General features: G+C 46.4%; 4 protein-coding genes across 9 annotated transcripts in view; 3 read left to right on the top strand and 1 right to left on the bottom strand.

Moving 5' to 3' along the window:
* LOC103184391 (lysine-specific demethylase 2B) overlaps positions 1–8090 on the top strand; it is a 31618-nt gene extending 23528 nt beyond the window's left edge. For 4 of the 6 annotated variants that reach the window (XM_042337685.1, XM_042337684.1, XM_042337681.1 and 1 more), the window contains 9 exons: positions 273–413; positions 717–803; positions 1657–1923; positions 2286–2324; positions 2825–3582; positions 4951–5114; positions 5566–5727; positions 6094–6312; positions 6997–8090. In XM_042337685.1, the coding sequence (XP_042193619.1) occupies positions 273–413; positions 717–803; positions 1657–1923; positions 2286–2324; positions 2825–3582; positions 4951–5114; positions 5566–5727; positions 6094–6312; positions 6997–7178 (2019 nt within the window). In that variant the 3' untranslated portion in view covers positions 7179–8090. The remainder of the gene's footprint in view (positions 1–272; positions 414–716; positions 804–1656; positions 1924–2285; positions 2325–2824; positions 3583–4950; positions 5115–5565; positions 5728–6093; positions 6313–6996) is intronic. The other 2 variants (XM_042337682.1, XM_042337683.1) reach the window with 2 other exon arrangements.
* Positions 8091–8943: 853 nt separating this feature from the next.
* Positions 8944–10917, bottom strand: LOC121849560 (E3 ubiquitin-protein ligase RNF34-like). Its single transcript, XM_042337356.1, has 4 exons — positions 10894–10917; positions 10431–10644; positions 10303–10335; positions 8944–9817 (listed from the first exon to the last, which is right to left on the bottom strand). Exons 1-4 carry the CDS (start codon positions 10915–10917, stop codon positions 9633–9635), a joined length of 456 nt encoding a protein of 151 aa, XP_042193290.1. The 3' UTR covers positions 8944–9632.
* Positions 10916–14308, top strand: LOC121849559 (lysine-specific demethylase 2B-like). The gene is given in 6 exon segments (XM_042337355.1): positions 10916–10950; positions 11449–11612; positions 12061–12093; positions 12096–12221; positions 12588–12806; positions 13490–14308. Coding segments are annotated over 6 exon segments (759 nt in total). The 3' UTR covers positions 13672–14308.
* Positions 14309–14766: 458 nt separating this feature from the next.
* On the top strand, positions 14767–20687 carry LOC121849589 (lysine-specific demethylase 2B-like). The gene is given in 8 exon segments (XM_042337687.1): positions 14767–14793; positions 15156–15194; positions 15799–16568; positions 17944–18107; positions 18558–18719; positions 19086–19304; positions 19989–20084; positions 20087–20687. Coding segments are annotated over 7 exon segments (1506 nt in total). The 5' UTR covers positions 14767–14793; positions 15156–15182; the 3' UTR covers positions 20170–20687.
* The last annotated feature ends 1110 nt before the right edge of the window (positions 20688–21797 follow it).

Below are 21797 nucleotides of genomic sequence, written 5' to 3'. Positions count from 1 at the left end.
GGACGTCCTCCTGACGTGAAAGGCGCTCTGTAAATGAAATGTTGTTGTTGTTGTTGTTGATGAGAACCGAGAGTGAGTTTGACTGCAATGGATCTTGGGGAACGTGTTCTGATAGCTCTGTGCTCTCTGTCTCCCCCCCCCACCCACCACACACCCACCTCCACACACACACCAACGTCCCACACACACGACCCCACCTACGTACACCCACACACACACACCACACACACACACACACACACACACACACCCACACACACACACACACACAGCCGGTCTTGCCACACACGGCCGTCTGCCTGATCTGCGGGGAGGCCGGGAAGGAGGACACCGTGGAGGAGGAGGAGAAGTTCAACTTCATGCTGATGGAATGCTCCATTTGTAACGAAATCGTGCACCCCAGCTGCTTAAAGGTAACGCACATCCGGGAGTCGGGGTAACATTACCTCCGGGTGGTGGGGGGAGCGGGAGGGGGCGGTTGGACAATGGTACAATGGTGGGGGGGGTAGAAGGTAGGACAACAGGTGTGTGTGCACTCGCGCGCAAGTTGTGTGTGCTGTGCGTGTATGGTAGTGTGCATGGTATACGCGCTTGTGAGTGCGTGTGATGTATGTGTGTGCGCGTGATGTGTGTGTGCGCGTGATGTGTGTGTGCGCGTGATGTGTGTGTCCCGGTGCCTCTCTTCACACTGTTGTGGCCTCTGGGTTTGTCACAAGGTGCAGGATGCTGAGGGAGTTGTGAACGAGGAGCTCCCCAATTGCTGGGAATGTCCCAAGTGTAACCACGAGGGCAAAACCGGGAAAGTAAGTATCACTAAAGTTTCCTGACGATTCCTGAATTCCAGCCCCCTCCGCGCTGTCTCCCTTCTCCTTCCTTCACCTTTAAAGCCCTCCACCATCTTGTTCCTCCCTACCTCTACTACTGACACCTTACTGATCTGTCCGCTCCCTCTGCTCTGCAGGAACTGGCCTGCTCCGCGTCCCCTGCCCAGCCCGTCCCACCAGCAGTCGACAGCTTTTCTGCCCCCATTCTCTGGAACTCCGTCCCGGAGTCCCTTTGCCTCGCTCCCTCTCTCCTTGTGGGCCCGTCTGAAGACCTTCCTCTTTGACCGTGCCTTGGTGGGTTCAAGATTTAAACCGAGGTCCCGTCTGCCTGTTCAGGGTTAGGGTTAGGGTTATCCCATGGCACTATTCGAAAAGAGAAGGGAGTTTCTTTCTCCCGGTGTCCTGGCCAACAAATAATCCCCCAAGTAAATTTGGTCACTCGTCTCATGACTGTTTGTGGGACACTGCTGTGCGCAATTGGCTGCCGAGTTTGCCCACAAACTACACAGTCACTCCACTTTACAGTGTGTCCAGTGAAGCTCTTTGAGATGTCTCAACGACGTGATAAGGCGTTGTATCAAATGCAAGGATTATTATTATTATTATGATAACACTTGTACATTAATAATAATACTTGCATTTGGTACAGCGCCTCATCACGCCATCAAGACGTCTCAAAGCGCTTCACAGGATACACTGTAAAGTGGAGTGACTGTGTGTTTTGTGGGCGAAACGAAACATGATAATAAAGACTCGTAGTTGGCTGTCTGTGACCTACAGCGATGCCAGGGGACACGGGGTATAAAGTTGTCTCTGTTTTTTCACCCTCCTGGTCTACAAGCAAAAGCGAGGCCCTGGGTTCAAATACGCCTCTAACTTACCGGGGTCTTTGCTGAAGGAGCAGCGGCTGAACCGGGATCTGAAGGATTCCCCGGAGACCCCCGGGAAGAAGGGAGAGCGGGAGGAGAACCCCAAGCGCAGGTCGGAGGAGCATCCCAGGAAAGGCGACGGCATTCCAAGGAGGAAGTCCGAGGAGGGGCCGGGTGTGAGGAAACGCCGGGATGTGGACAGGCTCTCTGAGCCCATCGTTAGGAAAAAGGTGACTTGTTGCCGTCTCTAAATCGGGGGCTGGGTTTACAACATGGTCTGTTTCTCGAGCGAGGCTGAATTATATCTTTTCGCCCACAAAATACACAGTCAATTCACTTTACCGTATATTCTGTGAAGCCCTCTGAGACTCTACAAAATGTGATAAGGAGCTGTATTGAATGCAAGGATTATTATTATTATTATTAATAATTGTTATTCCGGCTTGGAGACATGCTCTGCCATTGTCAAGCAAAGGATGTGGATTTTAAGGTGCTTCCTTTCTATCTCTATCTCTCTCGATCTTGTGAACGTACAATTGGAATAATCTCTATGGGTTAATGGTAACCTAGAACCTGTTTCTTTTCCCCGCAGCTCAAGATTGGGAAGGAGGAGAAACTCATGAGGAAAAAGGTATTCGTTTTTACTTAACAATAATCTTTATTTTTTTCCCCTTCAAAAAAATCTTACTGTTTTACCCCCGGGGCGTATTATTAGTTGTGTGAAGCACTTTGAGGCATCCTCCCATCGTGAAAGCTGCTGTATGAACGCAAATCCTTCCATTTAGTTTAGCGCCTTTCACGTCCGGAGGACGTCTCAAAGCATTTCACAGGATTTGCTGCAAAGTGTATTTCGCCCACAAAATTATTATTATTATTATATTCGGCGAAGTGCTTTGTGACGTCTCAATGACCTGATAAGGTGCCTTATCGAATGCAAGGATTGTTATTATTATCATTATTATCAATGTACGAACGTAGCAGCCAATTTGCACACAGCGACATCCCTCAGAACGGCCAGGAAGTGAGTGACCCCAATTTATTTTGTTGGAGGATTTTGTCGGTCAGGACAGAAACTGGGGTGAAAAGTTGTTGTTGTTGTAAATTCTTTTTCGTTTGTCCCCACTCGAATAGAAACGGTCTTTACTCCCGAACGAAGACCACTGCACCCCCATCAAGTCGCTGCGTAACATCAAGCAGGAGCCTGAGGACGATCCCCAGCTCGGCTCAGTACCTCTCACTCCGCAACGAGCCAAGGAGAGCGACCAATCTCGCTCCAGCTCCCCTCGAGCCGGTCCCAGCTCCGAGACCGACCCGTCCAAGGACAAGGAGAGGGACAAGGAGAGGGACAAGGAGAAGGACAGGGAGAAGGACAGGGAGAGGAGCGAGCGGCAGAGAGAGAAGAGGAAGAAACGCCTTCACAACAAGGAGCTGAGTAAAGAGTTGAGCAAAGAGCTCAACCTGGAGATCCACAAGACGGAGAGCAGCCTGGCCAACGAGAACCAACAGCCCATCAAGACCGAAGGGGACGTGGAGAAAGCGGAGAAGCCCAAGCGCCAGCCGGCCAGCGGTGACAAACTGCACCGGCTCGGCAAAGGGCTGAACGGGGCAGCCAGGCTACGGCACCCGCTGGGCGGGGGGGGAGGGGGTGGCTTACGCCGAGCTCCCAGGGTCATCGCCCGCCCCCCACCCTCCATCTCGCCCACCAAGTTCATCCCCATGGAGCGTCACGTCATCAGGCCCCCGCCCGTCAGCCCGCCCCCGGACTCGCTCCCCCTGGTGGACGGGGAGGACCACGTGATTCAGAGGGAGGTGTGGATGGCTGTCTTCGGCTCCCTCAGCCGCAGGGACCTGTGCGTCTGTATGAGGGTCTGCAAAACCTGGAACAGATGGTGGGTGTTCAATGGAGTCTCTCTCTCTCACCCCCCCCCCCCTCCCCCAGTAGTGGCAGGGAGATGTGAAGCTGTGTGTCTGCCTTGTGTTCCTCTCGTCTGTCCTTATTAATAATAATCATAATAATGATGTTGACGACGATGATGATGATGTTGACAATAATTATATATAAGCGCTAATATTTATTTATGATGATATTTTTAGCGCTCCAGGGGCGCTACCCCACTTGAAGGACACTATATAAATGCAAGGTGTTGTGTGTGTGTATATATAATAATACTAATCGTTGGATTTGGTATAGCTCTTTATCACGTCCTTGAGACGTCTCCGAAAGCGCTTCACAGAATATACTGTAAAGTGCAGTGACTGTGAATTTTGCTGGTGAAAAGCGGCAGCCAGTTTGCGCCCTGCACTGTCCCAGAAACACCACAAAATTGACACCTACACTTGCAACTACAGCAACCTCACCCGTGCTCTTACACCCACAAAATCCACCCCATTCACTTGTTAAAGCGTAGTAGTAAGCCTCTTTGCTCTCGTCCTAACAGACCGCTGCTACTACGCTCGTGAAGAGCTTTTGAGATGTCATTTCCTATTAGCAGCCCATATCAAATGCAAGGATTTGTTATAATTGGAGCGTGTAGGAGGTGTGTGCAACAATTGAAACCAATTGAGGAGTTGAGTCATCCCCTGAGTAGCTGAAGAGTATTGTTGGTGACCGCTCCCTTCCAGCTGCCTCCACATTGCACTGATGACCCCTGAGAGAAAGGTTGTCTCTCCGTGTTGTCCCTGGTAGGTGTGAGTAATGCTGCACCTTACAACAGGGAGAAAATAACATGGTGGAAGCTTTCTCCTCCCCAATGGCCCGGTGGGTAACATCACGGCCTAGGGCAGCTTTAGGCCAGGGAGTCGCAGGTTGCAATCCCATAGCGTAGTGGTTAGCGTGCTCGCCTCGCAGGCAAGAGGACCTGGATTCAATTCCTGGGCAGGGCGAAACCTTAGGCAAATTTCCTTACTCCACACACACACACCTCTGTTTACCCAACAGTAAGTAAGAACCCAGTTGTTCGTGGATTGGGGGATCGCTTTTCGGGGGTAATAATCCCTCAAAATAAAATGTCACTCAATCCACGACTCTGTGGGACACTGCTGTGTGCAATTGACTGCCACAAAATACACAGCCAATTCACTTTACAGTAGCGCTTTGAGACGTCTCAGTGACGTGATAAGCCGCAAATCAAACGTAAGGATTATTATTACTAAGTCTAAGGATGTGAGGGAGGCCTGAGGTTAATCACTACTCTTACACAAAGGGAGATCTAGGTGTTACGAAGTGTTTGCTTAATAATTGCACGTTGGCTTCCCAGGTGCTGTGACAAGAGGTTGTGGACGAATATCGATTTGAATCGCTGTAAATCGATTACACCCCTCATGCTGAGTGGCATTATCAGGAGGCAACCCGTCACCCTGGACCTGAGCTGGACAAACATCTCGAAAAAACAGCTCACCTGGCTCATCAACCGGCTGCCAGGTAAGTGTTATTGGGAATGGAGGTTGGTGGTGTTGCCACTACAAGGTATTGCTACTGCTTTTACAACAAGACATTGTATTTATATAGCTCTGAGACTCTGCCCTGTGTGAGTGGCGCTATATAAATTCTTTCATGTCGTCCTTGATATTGTCATACGAGGGCGTCCCAAGGCCCTGGACATTAAAGGGTTTGCACCCGAGCTGCCGGTTGGAATCAGAGAGGGGTGGAGGGCATGGGGAAGGGGATGGTGGTGGGAAAGTAACCAATGGCACTGTTGAAGAGGAGATTCTTGAGACGGGCCTTGAAGGAGGCAAGGGAGAGGCTCTGGAATGGGGTTCCAGAGGGAGATTGAAAAAGGCTAAAGGCCCAACCTCCTATAGTGGTTTTTGGGCAGTCTCCACTTGGCCATTGGTTACTCACATTCACAATCTCTTTCATCTCCTTCCTTTAGGTCTGAAGGACTTGGTTGTCTCAGGCTGTTCCTGGGCAGCGATCTCTGCCCTCTGTAGTTCCAGTTGCCCTTTGCTCAGGATCCTCGACCTCAGATGGGTGGAAGGACTGAAAGACGCTCAGATGAGAGATTTGCTCTCCCCTCCAACTGACAACAGACCAGGTAAGAAACTGCTGTGGACGTCCACCTGCAGGGTTAGACCCAGGAATGGCGCCGGGCAATCTGGGTCCATTTTGCAAGGCTTCCTGAACTGATGTTTAATGAAGAATCAACCTGTGGTCTTTCATTGGAGATTAGCTATAACTTTATGGGCGCACTGGCACTAGCAAGTACAAATAAGGAAACATTAAGGTTGACGGAACCCAAGTGAATCTTGAAGGGGGTGGGGGAATGTGGAGAGTTTGGGTTGGGGTTTTTATGAGAATAGACGGGCGCAAGGAATCCTTTTGGAGGTTGATTGGATGGGTTGGTAGATGGAAATATCAGTCTTATTGCTGCCTGAAACTGTTGCCCGTCTCGACTATGAAGGCCAGATCGACAATCGTAGCAAGCTACGTAACGTGATGGACCTGCGCCTGGGCGGGCTGGATGTCACGGACTCGACACTCCGGCTTATAATCCGCCACATGCCGCTGCTCGCCAAACTGGATCTCAGTTACTGCAATCACCTAACCGACCAGTCGATGAACTTGCTCACCGCGGTGGGCAGCAGCACCAGGGATTCCTTGACGGAGATCAACCTATCAGGTCAGAAACGCGCGCTAGGATCAAACCATTCCTATTGGAACGCACGGAGGTTAGCGGAGTTAAAACCGCCTTGCATGCTAGCAATGTGATTACAGTCCATTTGAGATGATATCCTGTTAAAAACGACTCCTGTGGATATTGTTCTGTTCTGTCCCACTTAATATCTGTCCAGTTATTTCTGTAGTCTCCAAATTCAAGTCAATGGCCATTACCAATGACCCAGCCTGTCCTTCCCCCCACCCCCCACCCGGGCATGAAATTGAGGAATAATAAGTCATTACATTTGAGAAGAGTGGCTATTGCATCAATGTCTCAAAGAACCTGAGTTTTCTGACTATTTGGAAATGTTGGGGGGGGGCGGGGAATGCACCTGAACAAGCAAAAGGGATCTCAGTGTAATGCCTCCTCAGACACCCAGACTGAAACCTCAAAAGTGCACATCGGGAACTGGCTTGAACCCACATTCTGACTCCGAAGCAAAAGTGCTACCGACACCTGAGAACGAATGAGCCTGTTTAAATTTGGCAATGAGTGGGATCAGGGGGCTATTTGACTGCATGGTTGGTGGGAAGGAGAGAGGGGAGAGGAGAGAGCGCAACAAGTTTATATCAGTGTGAACGGCTGAAGTGTAATTTCAGTGCAAAAGGTTACGCACAGCGACTGAAAATGTCCCTTTTTCTCCAGTTTGCAATCGAGTCACTGACCAATGCCTGGCCTACTTCAAACGTTGTGGCAACGTCTGTCGGATAGACCTCCGCTATTGCAAGCAGATAAGTAAAGAAGGCTGTGAAAAGTTCATAGCAGAGATGTCTGTCAGTGTTCAGTTCAGCCTGTCAGAGGAGAGACTATTACAGAAACTTAGTTAACTGCAGGAAACCCAGTTGAAGGGACACTTGGAGACTTGTGTCCGTGAAGGAGGGACATCGGACGTTCTGCTCCCTGTCATTTAATTACTCCCAGCTTCCGCTTCAAACACAGGAAAAGCCTGGATTGGGCTGGTGGAGCGGAGAGATTGAAAACACTGTTCAGCAACAGAAGCTGCTTACTTTGAACCAGAAACTTTTCTACTGGCTTAAAAACATCACTCCGAAGTACAAAACTTTATGTTTTAAATGTGTGTGTGTGTCTGTATATATATATTATATATATATATATATATATAAAATGAAGAAACCCACACCCATTCACGAGCGTTTGACCGAACACGGAGGGAAAAGCGAGAGGGAGAAGAAAATAACAGATTGAACGCAACATTTCCATGCACGAATTACAATTAGGGGCATGTACATTGTAAATTTTTATTTTTTGTTCCTTTTTAAAACCGGCCGCAGTCTTAAAAACGAAAAAAAAAATTGTGGACATATCCGACCGTATATTGGGAGTCATTTCAACCTGGTTATAAATAATGTTCTGTTTTGCTACACTCTTAACCATCGTACATTATCCAGAAATATTTTTGTACAGAAATTACTTTATTGAGAGTACAGTACTGTGAAAAAAAATCAATATTTCCAAATTCTCCCATTCTTACAATATCAGATTCCTTCCCTTCCCATCAGTCGTTCGCTCGCTGGTGGTTTAATCTCTGTACAATTACACATGTTTCAATGACCATGTGGGTTGATCTGTGTGATGTTTGTATGTGCCATCATTGCATGCCTCTCAAAACAAGGGGCATTGAAGCAGCCACAATACTGTTAGGTGACTGATGTTGGTTTACCACTTAATTGCTGTTGCCATTTTGTCATTGCTGACTTTGTATAAAACTTTTGTCTTCAGCGATGCGTGCCCTCTTATTTTTACATCTAATGGGAGAGTGTTATTCGAAATGAAAGAACTGCCATTTTGATAGCACCTTATTGCCTCGCAACGAGTCAAAAGCACTTCACAGGTACTGAGAGCGAAGCTTAGTGGTTCGATAGACATTTGAGGCACTGATGGGCAGAGCACTGGGAGAAACTCTTCTCTTTTTGCAGTAGGGTCTTTACTATGCGTAGAGGGGTTGGCAGGTAGGTGTTGGAAGTTCTCTAAAGGTATTGAGTGAACAGGTTACAGTTTCTGTCCAATTACAGATGTGTATCATTAAGAAAAGGCAAACATTTACTTGCTTTAAAGAAATGGAAGGAAAATTATAAAAATGATTTTGCTGAATTGAGTTTCTTGACGAGACCCATGTTCTGCTGGCACAGGCTATACTGGGTCCATTCTGAATAGGCTCCATTGATACCCAGACCAGCATGAGTCTGATTTTTTGATTTGTAAAGCCTCTTCTTATAATAAAAATAATCCTTGCATTTGAATATAGCACCTTATCACATCTTCGAGATGTCTCAAAGCACTGCACAGAATATACTGTAAAGTGAATTGAGTTTATATTTTGCTGGCAAACGTGGCAGCCAATTGCGCACAGCAGTGTCCCACAAACAGTCGTAGATTGAAGTGACCAATTTTTTATTATTATTATTATTCCTTCCCACTTATTGTATGTATAACCTTCCATCAATACCTGGGTCCAAATTAAAAGTGAAAGGTACAAAGTGAATTAAAACCAGTAAACAATTGGGAAGGGGTAAGCAGGTTGAGAACTGATTTTAGTGTCCGTCAATTCACTTTTGTTGCAAAGACTTAAGCTTCCATTTAATCCAATTCATTTATTAGTCAAATGGCAGAAATAATAAAATGAATTTCAAAACCTCCAGATATACAAAAAGGTAAGTTGGGAGCGAGGGAGTAAATTGTGATGGATACAACTGTTAGCCGAACATACTGATAACGTCTTGAAGTCACACAAACGGGGTCTCCTTTCTGTCAAAAGCTGATTTCTCTCTCACACGCACACATGTGTGCACACACACACATATACACAGCACAATGACTAAGCTACTGACCAACTTAATCCTTGAAAAGTAAAATTCCAGGAGACTTATAAAATTATACGAAAAGTTCAAAATAGAATTTTCTTCCAACTTTTTTTTGCAATGTGTCCGTTTGAGTTGCAGGTTCTAGCTGTCGATTCTAGTGGTCAAAACAGATTTAACTTGGATCGTTTTTTATGCACCTTAAGGTTAATAATGTAAGTAGCTTTGTTGTGCACTGATTTCTGTAAGGCTTCCAGTCAATAAGCAACTATGATAAATTGTTAGTAAGACTAAAAATCATTTTTTTTTCCCTGCAAAAAAAATCAAATGTCCGAATGATAAAAAAAAATTAACCGGCGTTACTGATAACATTGACTCGTTTTAATCCATGGGTTTATCAAGCATCCTGATCAGTTAAAAGCCAGATCTCTGGTAATGCGCAATGCGACCTGCTCTCGGTTCTTAAGACTTGAAGACGTGCACTGCCCGAACCACATACTGCCGGCAAATGGGGCACTCGCTCATTCTCTTGCCGCACTTGGTGCAGGTGACCATGTGTCCGCACTCCAGGAGCACGCAGTCGATCGCTGAGTCCATGCAGATCCGGCACAGGTTCTCGTCGCTGCCCAACTGCATCTTCTCTCCTTCTGAAAGGGAAATGGCTGGCTAACATCAAGCGGAGCATCAACAAGGCTCTCAATCAGACACTCCTGCAGGTAATGTCTGCGGTCTTCATTATAATCATGTGTAAACTTGTCGCCCTTTATTTTTAAGTGCATTTTAATTTAATTATAAAATAATAATAATAATCCTTGCATTCGACACAGCGCCTTATCAAGAAGTATCAGCCTAAAATGAAATGGATTTAAAATCCCTCTTAAGAATTTTGGGAAAATAAGGAACTTATATAATAATCTTTGCATTTGATATTGCGCCTTATCAGGTCTTTAAGACGTCTCAAAATGCTTAAAAGTGAACTGTCTGTCTCTTGGGGGTGAAGCAGCTTTACTCTCACTCCTACTGTAACGTGTAACAGCGCCTTGGGACGTCCTCCCAACGTGAAAGGCGCTCTATAAATGGAATCTTGTTGTTGTTGTTGTTGTAACTAACAGAAATATGGCCGGGAACTTACCAGTCGCTGCCTCTGGGTTGTTTCCGTTTTCCACTGGAAAATAAATAATTTTTTTTTTAAAAAAACAAAACGAATTAAAAAATGTACTTCTCATCATAACACATTTCAGCTTGTAAAAGCAGACTTACACGCCTTGCGGTTTTCTTCTGTCTCTTTGTATAACCTGCTTACTCGTTCCACCAATTCCCATTTTTCACAGCAACCCGAGTAGTTGACAAAATTGCGAGCCAGGATTTCCTTCAGCTGACGTACAGTCAGCTCCTCAATGTCGTTAATACTGGACAGGTCCGACAATGAGGCTCGTGTTCGTTTTGGAGGGATGTCAGGACTGGGATCGTTTACCTGCGAGAAACAAACACGATTAATAAGAAAGATTCTTCAAGCTGTGTGCATCTCTTCAGTAGCTTTCACAAACCACATCGGGTTAGTTTCCTCATTGCTGATTTGCTTCCAAATTGTGTGTGCAGTTTGAGTAGCTGAAGAGTATTGTTGGTGACCGCTCCCTTCCAGCTGCCTCCACATTGCACTGATGACCCCTGAGAGAAAGGTTTCTCTCCGTGTTGTCCCTGGTAGGTGTGAGTAATGCTGCACCTTACAACAGGGAGAAAATAACATGGTGGAAGCTTTCTCCTCCCCAATGGCCCGTGGGTAACATCACGGCCTAGGGCAGCTTAGGCCAGGGAGTCGCAGGTTGCAATCCCATAGCGTAGTGGTTAGCGTGCTCGCCTCGCAGGCAAGAGGACCTGGATTCAATTCCTGGGCAGGGCGAAACCTTAGGCAAATTTCCTTACTACACACACACACACACACCTCTGTTTACCCAACAGTAAGTAAGAACCCAGTTGTTCGTGGATTGGGGGATCGCTTTTCGGGGGTAATAATCCCTCAAAATAAAATGTCACTCAATCCACGACTCTGTGGGACACTGCTGTGTGCAATTGACTGCCACAAAATACACAGCCAATTCACTTTACAGTAGCGCTTTGAGACGTCTCAGTGACGTGATAAGCCGCAAATCAAACGTAAGGATTATTATTACTAAGTCTAAGGATGTGAGGGAGGCCTGAGGTTAATCACTACTCTTACACAAAGGGAGATCTAGGTGTTACGAAGTGTTTGCTTAATAATTGCACGTTGGCTTCCCAGGTGCTGTGACAAGAGGTTGTGGACGAATATCGATTTGAATCGCTGTAAATCGATTACACCCCTCATGCTGAGTGGCATTATCAGGAGGCAACCCGTCACCCTGGACCTGAGCTGGACAAACATCTCGAAAAAACAGCTCACCTGGCTCATCAACCGGCTGCCAGGTAAGTGTTATTGGGAATGGAGGTTGGTGGTGTTGCCAATACAAGGTATTGCTACTGCTTTTACAACAAACATTGTATTTATATAGCTCTGAGACTCTGCCCTGTGTGAGTGGCGCTATATAAATTCTTTCATGTCGTCCTTGATATTGTCATACGAGGGCGTCCCAAGGCCCTGGACATTAAAGGGTTTGCACCCGAGCTGCCGGTTGGAATCAGAGAGGGGTGGAGGGCATGGGGAAGGGGATGGTGGTGGGAAAGTAACCAATGGCACTGTTGAAGAGGAGATTCTTGAGACGGGCCTTGAAGGAGGCAAGGGAGAGGCTTGGAATGGGTTCCAGAGGGAGATTGAAAAAGGCTAAAGGCCCAACCTCCTATAGTGGTTTTTGGGCAGTCTCCACTTGGCCATTGGTTACTCACATTCACAATCTCTTTCATCTCCTTCCTTTAGGTCTGAAGGACTTGGTTGTCTCAGGCTGTTCCTGGCAGCGATCTCTGCCCTCTGTAGTTCCAGTTGCCCTTTGCTCAGGATCCTCGACCTCAGATGGGTGGAAGGACTGAAAGACGCTCAGATGAGAGATTTGCTCTCCCCTCCAACTGACAACAGACCAGGTAAGAAACTGCTGTGGACGTCCACCTGCAGGGTTAGACCCAGGAATGGCGCCGGGCAATCTGGGTCCATTTTGCAAGGCTTCCTGAACTGATGTTTAATGAAGAATCAACCTGTGGTCTTTCATTGGAGATTAGCTATAACTTTATGGGCGCACTGGCACTAGCAAGTACAAATAAGGAAACATTAAGGTTGACGGAACCCAAGTGAATCTTGAAGGGGGTGGGGGAATGTGGAGAGTTTGGGTTGGGGTTTTTATGAGAATAGACGGGCGCAAGGAATCCTTTTGGAGGTTGATTGGATGGGTTGGTAGATGGAAATATCAGTCTTATTGCTGCCTGAAACTGTTGCCCGTCTCGACTATGAAGGCCAGATCGACAATCGTAGCAAGCTACGTAACGTGATGGACCTGCGCCTGGGCGGGCTGGATGTCACGGACTCGACACTCCGGCTTATAATCCGCCACATGCCGCTGCTCGCCAAACTGGATCTCAGTTACTGCAATCACCTAACCGACCAGTCGATGAACTTGCTCACCGCGGTGGGCAGCAGCACCAGGGATTCCTTGACGGAGATCAACCTATCAGGTCAGAAACGCGCGCTAGGATCAAACCATTCCTATTGGAACGCACGGAGGTTAGCGGAGTTAAAACCGCCTTGCATGCTAGCAATGTGATTACAGTCCATTTGAGATGATATCCTGTTAAAAACGACTCCTGTGGATATTGTTCTGTTCTGTCCCACTTAATATCTGTCCAGTTATTTCTGTAGTCTCCAAATTCAAGTCAATGGCCATTACCAATGACCCAGCCTGTCCTTCCCCCCACCCCCACCCGGGCATGAAATTGAGGAATAATAAGTCATTACATTTGAGAAGAGTGGCTATTGCATCAATGTCTCAAAGAACCTGAGTTTTCTGACTATTTGGAAATGTTGGGGGGGGGCGGGGAATGCACCTGAACAAGCAAAAGGGATCTCAGTGTAATGCCTCCTCAGACACCCAGACTGAAACCTCAAAAGTGCACATCGGGAACTGGCTTGAACCCACATTCTGACTCCGAAGCAAAAGTGCTACCGACACCTGAGAACGAATGAGCCTGTTTAAATTTGGCAATGAGTGGGATCAGGGGGCTATTTGACTGCATGGTTGGTGGGAAGGAGAGAGGGGAGAGGAGAGAGCGCAACAAGTTTATATCAGTGTGAACGGCTGAAGTGTAATTTCAGTGCAAAAGGTTACGCACAGCGACTGAAAATGTCCCTTTTTCTCCAGTTTGCAATCGAGTCACTGACCAATGCCTGGCCTACTTCAAACGTTGTGGCAACGTCTGTCGGATAGACCTCCGCTATTGCAAGCAGATAAGTAAAGAAGGCTGTGAAAAGTTCATAGCAGAGATGTCTGTCAGTGTTCAGTTCAGCCTGTCAGAGGAGAGACTATTACAGAAACTTAGTTAACTGCAGGAAACCCAGTTGAAGGGACACTTGGAGACTTGTGTCCGTGAAGGAGGGACATCGGACGTTCTGCTCCCTGTCATTTAATTACTCCCAGCTTCCGCTTCAAACACAGGAAAAGCCTGGATTGGGCTGGTGGAGCGGAGAGATTGAAAACACTGTTCAGCAACAGAAGCTGCTTACTTTGAACCAGAAACTTTTCTACTGGCTTAAAAACATCACTCCGAAGTACAAAACTTTATGTTTTAAATGTGTGTGTGTGTCTGTATATATATATTATATATATATATATATATATAAAATGAAGAAACCCACACCCATTCACGAGCGTTTGACCGAACACGGAGGGAAAAGCGAGAGGGAGAAGAAAATAACAGATTGAACGCAACATTTCCATGCACGAATTACAATTAGGGGCATGTACATTGTAAATTTTTATTTTTTGTTCCTTTTTAAAACCGGCCGCAGTCTTAAAAACGAAAAAAAAAAATTGTGGACATATCCGACCGTATATTGGGAGTCATTTCAACCTGGTTATAAATAATGTTCTGTTTTGCTACACTCTTAACCATCGTACATTATCCAGAAATATTTTTGTACAGAAATTACTTTATTGAGAGTACAGTACTGTGAAAAAAAATCAATATTTCCAAATTCTCCCATTCTTACAATATCAGATTCCTTCCTTCCCATCAGTCGTTCGCTCGCTGGTGGTTTAATCTCTGTACAATTACACATGTTTCAATGACCATGTGGGTTGATCTGTGTGATGTTTGTATGTGCCATCATTGCATGCCTCTCAAAACAAGGGGCATTGAAGCAGCCACAATACTGTTAGGTGACTGATGTTGGTTTACCACTTAATTGCTGTTGCCATTTTGTCATTGCTGACTTTGTATAAAACTTTTGTCTTCAGCGATGCGTGCCCTCTTATTTTTACATCTAATGGGAGAGTGTTATTCGAAATGAAAGAACTGCCATTTTGATAGCACCTTATTGCCTCGCAACGAGTCAAAAGCACTTCACAGGTACTGAGAGCGAAGCTTAGTGGTTCGATAGACATTTGAGGCACTGATGGGCAGAGCACTGGGAGACAGGCTCTCTGAGCCCATCGTTAGGAAAAAGGTGACTTGTTGCCGTCTCTAAATCGGGGGCTGGGTTTACAACATGGTCTGTTTCTCGAGCGAGGCTGAATTATATCTTTTCGCCCACAAAATACACAGTCAATTCACTTTACCGTATATTCTGTGAAGCCCTCTGAGACTCTACAAAATGTGATAAGGAGCTGTATTGAATGCAAGGATTATTATTATTATTATTAATAATTGTTATTCCGGCTTGGAGACATGCTCTGCCATTGTCAAGCAAAGGATGTGGATTTTAAGGTGCTTCCTTTCTATCTCTATCTCTCTCGATCTTGTGAACGTACAATTGGAATAATCTCTATGGGTTAATGGTAACCTAGAACCTGTTTCTTTTCCCCGCAGCTCAAGATTGGGAAGGAGGAGAAACTCATGAGGAAAAAGGTATTCGTTTTTACTTAACAATAATCTTTATTTTTTTCCCCTTCAAAAAAAATCTTACTGTTTTACCCCCGGGGCGTATTATTAGTTGTGTGAAGCACTTTGAGGCATCCTCCCATCGTGAAAGCTGCTGTATGAACGCAAATCCTTCCATTTAGTTTAGCGCCTTTCCACGTACACGGCTGAGGACCGTCTCAAAGAGCAGTTTCAGCAAGGATTTGCATTCGCCAAAGTGTAATTTTCGCCCCACAAAACAAAAAATGGTCTTCAAAATTACAGTCAATTATACATATATTCGTGAAGCGCTTTGGACGTCTCGACGTGAAAAGGCTATATCATGCAAGGATTATTATTTTATTTTTTTGCGGTGCTTTGTGACGTCTCAATGACCTGATAAGGTGCCTTATCGAATGCAAGGATTGTTATTATTATCATTATTATCAATGTACGAACGTAGCAGCCAATTTGCACACAGCGACATCCCTCAGAACGGCCAGGAAGTGAGTGACCCCAATTTATTTTGTTGGAGGATTTTGTCGGTCAGGACAGAAACTGGGGTGAAAAGTTGTTGTTGTAAATTCTTTTTCGTTTGTCCCCACTCGAATAGAAACGGTCTTTACTCCCGAACGAAGACCACTGCACCCCCATCAAGTCGCTGCGTAACATCAAGCAGGAGCCTGAGGACGATCCCCAGCTCGGCTCAGTACCTCTCACTCCGCAACGAGCCAAGGAGAGCGACCAATCTCGCTCCAGCTCCCCTCGAGCCGGTCCCAGCTCCGAGACCGACCCGTCCAAGGACAAGGAGAGGGACAGGGAGAGGGACAGGGAGAAGGACAGGGAGAAGGACAGGGAGAAGGACAGGGAGAGGAGCGAGCGGCAGAGAGAGAAGAGGAAGAAACGCCTTCACAACAAGGAGCTGAGCAAAGAGTTGAGCAAAGAGCTCAACCTGGAGATCCACAAGACGGAGAGCAGCCTGGCCAACGAGAACCAACAGCCCATCAAGACCGAAGGGGACGTGGAGAAAGCGGAGAAGCCCAAGCGCCAGCCGGCCAGCGGTGACAAACTGCACCGGCTCGGCAAAGGGCTGAACGGGGCAGCCAGGCTACGGCACCCGCTGGGCGGGGGGGAAGGGGGTGGCTTACGCCGAGCTCCCAGGGTCATCGCCCGCCCCCCACCCTCCATCTCGCCCACCAAGTTCATCCCCATGGAGCGTCACGTCATCAGGCCCCCGCCCGTCAGCCCGCCCCCGGACTCGCTCCCCCTGGTGGACGGGGAGGACCACGTGATTCAGAGGGAGGTGTGGATGGCTGTCTTCGGCTCCCTCAGCCGCAGGGACCTGTGCGTCTGTATGAGGGTCTGCAAAACCTGGAACAGATGGTGGGTGTTCAATGGAGTCTCTCTCTCTCACCCCCCCCCCCCTCCCCCAGTAGTGGCAGGGAGATGTGAAGCTGTGTGTCTGCCTTGTGTTCCTCTCGTCTGTCCTTATTAATAATAATCATAATAATGATGTTGACGACGATGATGATGATGTTGACAATAATTATATATAAGCGCTAATATTTATTTATGATGATATTTTTAGCGCTCCAGGGGCGCTACCCCACTTGAAGGACACTATATAAATGCAAGGTGTTGTGTGTGTGTATATATAATAATACTAATCGTTGGATTTGGTATAGCTCTTTATCACGTCCTTGAGACGTCTCCGAAAGCGCTTCACAGAATATACTGTAAAGTGCAGTGACTGTGAATTTTGCTGGTGAAACGCGGCAGCCAGTTTGCGCCCTGCACTGTCCCAGAAACACCACAAAATTGACACCTACACTTACAACTACAGCAACCTCACCCGTGCTCTTACACCCACAAAATCCACCCCATTCACTTGTTAGAGCGTAGTAGTAAGCCTCTTTGCTCTCGTCCTAACAGACCGCTGCTACTACGCTCGTGAAGAGCTTTTGAGATGTCATTTCCTATTAGCAGCCCATATCAAATGCAAGGATTTGTTATAATTGGAGTGTGTAGGAGGTGTGTGCAACAATTGAAACCAATTGAGGAGTTGAGAGTCATCCCCTGAGTAGCTGAAGAGTATTGTTGGTGACCGCTCCCTTCCAGCTGCCTCCACATTGCACTGATGACCCCTGAGAGAAAGGTTCTCTCTCCGTGTTGTCCCTGGTAGGTGTGAGTAATGCTGCACCTTACAACAGGGAGAAAATAACATGGTGGAAGCTTTCTCCTCCCCAATGGCCCCGTGGGTAACATCACAGCCTAGGGCAGCTTAGGCCAGGGAGTCGCAGGTTGCAATCCCATAGCGTAGTGGTTAGCGTGCTCGCCTCGCAGGCAAGAGGACCTGGATTCAATTCCTGGGCAGGGCGAAACCTTTGGCAAATTTCCTTACTCCACACACACACACACACACCTCTGTTTACCCAACAGTAAGTAAGAACCCAGTTGTTCGTGGATTGGGGGATCGCTTTTCGGGGGTAATAATCCCTCAAAATAAAATGTCACTCAATCCACGACTCTGTGGGACACTGCTGTGTGCAATTGACTGCCACAAAATACACAGCCAATTCACTTTACAGTAGCGCTTTGAGACGTCTCAGTGACGTGATAAGCCGCAAATCAAACGTAAGGATTATTATTACTAAGTCTAAGGATGTGAGGGAGGCCTGAGGTTAATCACTACTCTTACACAAAGGGAGATCTAGGTGTTACGAAGTGTTTGCTTAATAATTGCACGTTGGCTTCCCAGGTGCTGTGACAAGAGGTTGTGGACGAATATCGATTTGAATCGCTGTAAATCGATTACACCCCTCATGCTGAGTGGCATTATCAGGAGGCAACCCGTCACCCTGGACCTGAGCTGGACAAACATCTCGAAAAAACAGCTCACCTGGCTCATCAACCGGCTGCCAGGTAAGTGTTATTGGGAATGGAGGTTGGTGGTGTTGCCAATACAAGGTATTGCTACTGCTTTTACAACAACACATTGTATTTATATAGCTCTGAGACTCTGCCCTGTGTGAGTGGCGCTATATAAATTCTTTCATGTCGTCCTTGATATTGTCATACGAGGGCGTCCCAAGGCCCTGGACATTAAAGGGTTTGCACCCGAGCTGCCGGTTGGAATCAGAGAGGGGTGGAGGGCATGGGGAAGGGGATGGTGGTGGGAAAGTAACCAATGGCACTGTTGAAGAGGAGATTCTTGAGACGGGCCTTGAAGGAGGCAAGGGAGAGGCTCTGGAATGGGTTCCAGAGGGAGATTGAAAAAGGCTAAAGGCCCAACCTCCTATAGTGGTTTTTGGGCAGTCTCCACTTGGCCATTGGTTACTCACATTCACAATCTCTTTCATCTCCTTCCTTTAGGTCTGAAGGACTTGGTTGTCTCAGGCTGTTCCTGGGCAGCGATCTCTGCCCTCTGTAGTTCCAGTTGCCCTTTGCTCAGGATCCTCGACCTCAGATGGGTGGAAGGACTGAAAGACGCTCAGATGAGAGATTTGCTCTCCCCTCCAACTGACAACAGACCAGGTAAGAAACTGCTGTGGACGTCCACCTGCAGGGTTAGACCCAGGAATGGCGCCGGGCAATCTGGGTCCATTTTGCAAGGCTTCCTGAACTAATGTTTAATGAAGAATCAACCTGTGGTCTTTCATTGGAGATTAGCTATAACTTTATGGGCACACTGGCACTAGCAAGTACAAATAAGGAAACATTAAGGTTGACAGAACCCAAGTGAATCTTGAAGGGGGTGGGGGAATGTGGAGAGTTTGGGTTGGGGTTTTTATGAGAATAGACGGGCGCAAGGAATCCTTTTGGAGGTTGATTGGATGGGTTGGTAGATGGAAATATCAGTCTTATTGCTGCCTGAAACTGTTGCCCGTCTCGACTATGAAGGCCAGATCGACAATCGTAGCAAGCTACGTAACGTGATGGACCTGCGCCTGGGCGGGCTGGATGTCACGGACTCGACACTCCGGCTTATAATCCGCCACATGCCGCTGCTCGCCAAACTGGATCTCAGTTACTGCAATCACCTAACCGACCAGTCGATGAACTTGCTCACCGCGGTGGGCAGCAGCACCAGGGATTCCTTGACGGAGATCAACCTATCAGGTCAGAAACGCGCGCTAGGATCAAACCATTCCTATTGGAACGCACGGAGGTTAGCGGAGTTAAAACCGCCTTGCATGCTAGCAATGTGATTACAGTCCATTTGAGATGATATCCTGTTAAAAACGACTCCTGTGGATATTGTTCTGTTCTGTCCCACTTAATATCTGTCCAGTTATTTCTGTAGTCTCCAAATTCAAGTCAATGGCCATTACCAATGACCCAGCCTGTCCTTCCCCCCACCCCCCACCCGGGCATGAAATTGAGGAATAATAAGTCATTACATTTGAGAAGAGTGGCTATTGCATCAATGTCTCAAAGAACCTGAGTTTTCTGACTATTTGGAAATGTTGGGGGGGGGCGGGGAATGCACCTGAACAAGCAAAAGGGATCTCAGTGTAATGCCTCCTCAGACACCCAGACTGAAACCTCAAAAGTGCACATCGGGAACTGGCTTGAACCCACATTCTGACTCCGAAGCAAAAGTGCTACCGACACCTGAGAACGAATGAGCCTGTTTAAATTTGGCAATGAGTGGGATCAGGGGGCTATTTGACTGCATGGTTGGTGGGAAGGAGAGAGGGGAGAGGAGAGAGCGCAACAAGTTTATATCAGTGTGAACGGCTGAAGTGTAATTTCAGTGCAAAAGGTTACGCACAGCGACTGAAAATGTCCCTTTTTCTCCAGTTTGCAATCGAGTCACTGACCAATGCCTGGCCTACTTCAAACGTTGTGGCAACGTCTGTCGGATAGACCTCCGCTATTGCAAGCAGATAAGTAAAGAAGCTGTGAAAAGTTCATAGCAGAGATGTCTGTCAGTGTTCAGTTCAGCCTGTCAGAGGAGAGACTATTACAGAAACTTAGTTAACTGCAGGAAACCCAGTTGAAGGGACACTTGGAGACTTGTGTCCGTGAAGGAGGGACATCGGACGTTCTGCTCCCTGTCATTTAATTACTCCCAGCTTCCGCTTCAAACACAGGAAAAGCCTGGATTGGGCTGGTGGAGCGGAGAGATTGAAAACACTGTTCAGCAACAGAAGCTGCTTACTTTGAACCAGAAACTTTTCTACTGGCTTAAAAACATCACTCCGAAGTACAAAACTTTATGTTTTAAATGTGTGTGTGTGTCTGTATATATATATTATATATATATATATATATATAAAATGAAGAAACCCACACCCATTCACGAGCGTTTGACCGAACACGGAGGGAAAAGCGAGAGGGAGAAGAAAATAACAGATTGAACGCAACATTTCCATGCACGAATTACAATTAGGGGCATGTACATTGTAAATTTTTATTTTTTGTTCCTTTTTAAAACCGGCCGCAGTCTTAAAAACGAAAAAAAAAAATTGTGGACATATCCGACCGTATATTGGGAGTCATTTCAACCTGGTTATAAATAATGTTCTGTTTTGCTACACTCTTAACCATCGTACATTATCCAGAAATATTTTTGTACAGAAATTACTTTATTGAGAGTACAGTACTGTGAAAAAAAATCAATATTTCCAAATTCTCCCATTCTTACAATATCAGATTCCTTCCCATCAGTCGTTCGCTCGCTGGTGGTTTAATCTCTGTACAATTACACATGTTTCAATGACCATGTGGGTTGATCTGTGTGATGTTTGTATGTGCCATCATTGCATGCCTCTCAAAACAAGGGGCATTGAAGCAGCCACAATACTGTTAGGTGACTGATGTTGGTTTACCACTTAATTGCTGTTGCCATTTTGTCATTGCTGACTTTGTATAAAACTTTTGTCTTCAGCGATGCGTGCCCTCTTATTTTTACATCTAATGGGAGAGTGTTATTCGAAATGAAAGAACTGCCATTTTGATAGCACCTTATTGCCTCGCAACGAGTCAAAAGCACTTCACAGGTACTGAGAGCGAAGCTTAGTGGTTCGATAGACATTTGAGGCACTGATGGGCAGAGCACTGGGAGAAACTCTTCTCTTTTTGCAGTAGGGTCTTTACTATGCGTAGAGGGGTTGGCAGGTAGGTGTTGGAAGTTCTCTAAAGGTATTGAGTGAACAGGTTACAGTTTCTGTCCAATTACAGATGTGTATCATTAAGAAAAGGCAAACATTTACTTGCTTTAAAGAAATGGAAGGAAAATTATAAAAATGATTTTGCTGAATTGAGTTTCTTGACGAGACCCATGTTCTGCTGGCACAGGCTATACTGGGTCCATTCTGAATAGGCTCCATTGATACCCAGACCAGCATGAGTCTGATTTTTTGATTTGTAAAGCCTCTTCTTATAATAAAAATAATCCTTGCATTTGAATATAGCACCTTATCAGATCTTTGAGATGTCTCAAAGCACTGCACAGAATATACTGTAAAGTGAATTGAGTTTATATTTTGCTGGCAAATGTGGCAGCCAATTGCGCACAGCAGTGTCCCACAAACAGTCGTAGATTGAAGTGACCAATTTTTTATTATTATTATTATTCCTTCCCACTTATTGTATGTATAACCTTCC

The sequence above is a fragment of the Callorhinchus milii genome, unplaced genomic scaffold, assembly GCF_018977255.1.
Source record: "Callorhinchus milii isolate IMCB2004 unplaced genomic scaffold, IMCB_Cmil_1.0 Scaffold8, whole genome shotgun sequence".
In the NCBI taxonomy this organism is placed as follows: domain Eukaryota; kingdom Metazoa; phylum Chordata; class Chondrichthyes; order Chimaeriformes; family Callorhinchidae; genus Callorhinchus; species Callorhinchus milii.
Note: the sequence above shows the minus strand (reverse complement) of the source record. Positions and strands in the feature narration are given on the sequence as shown.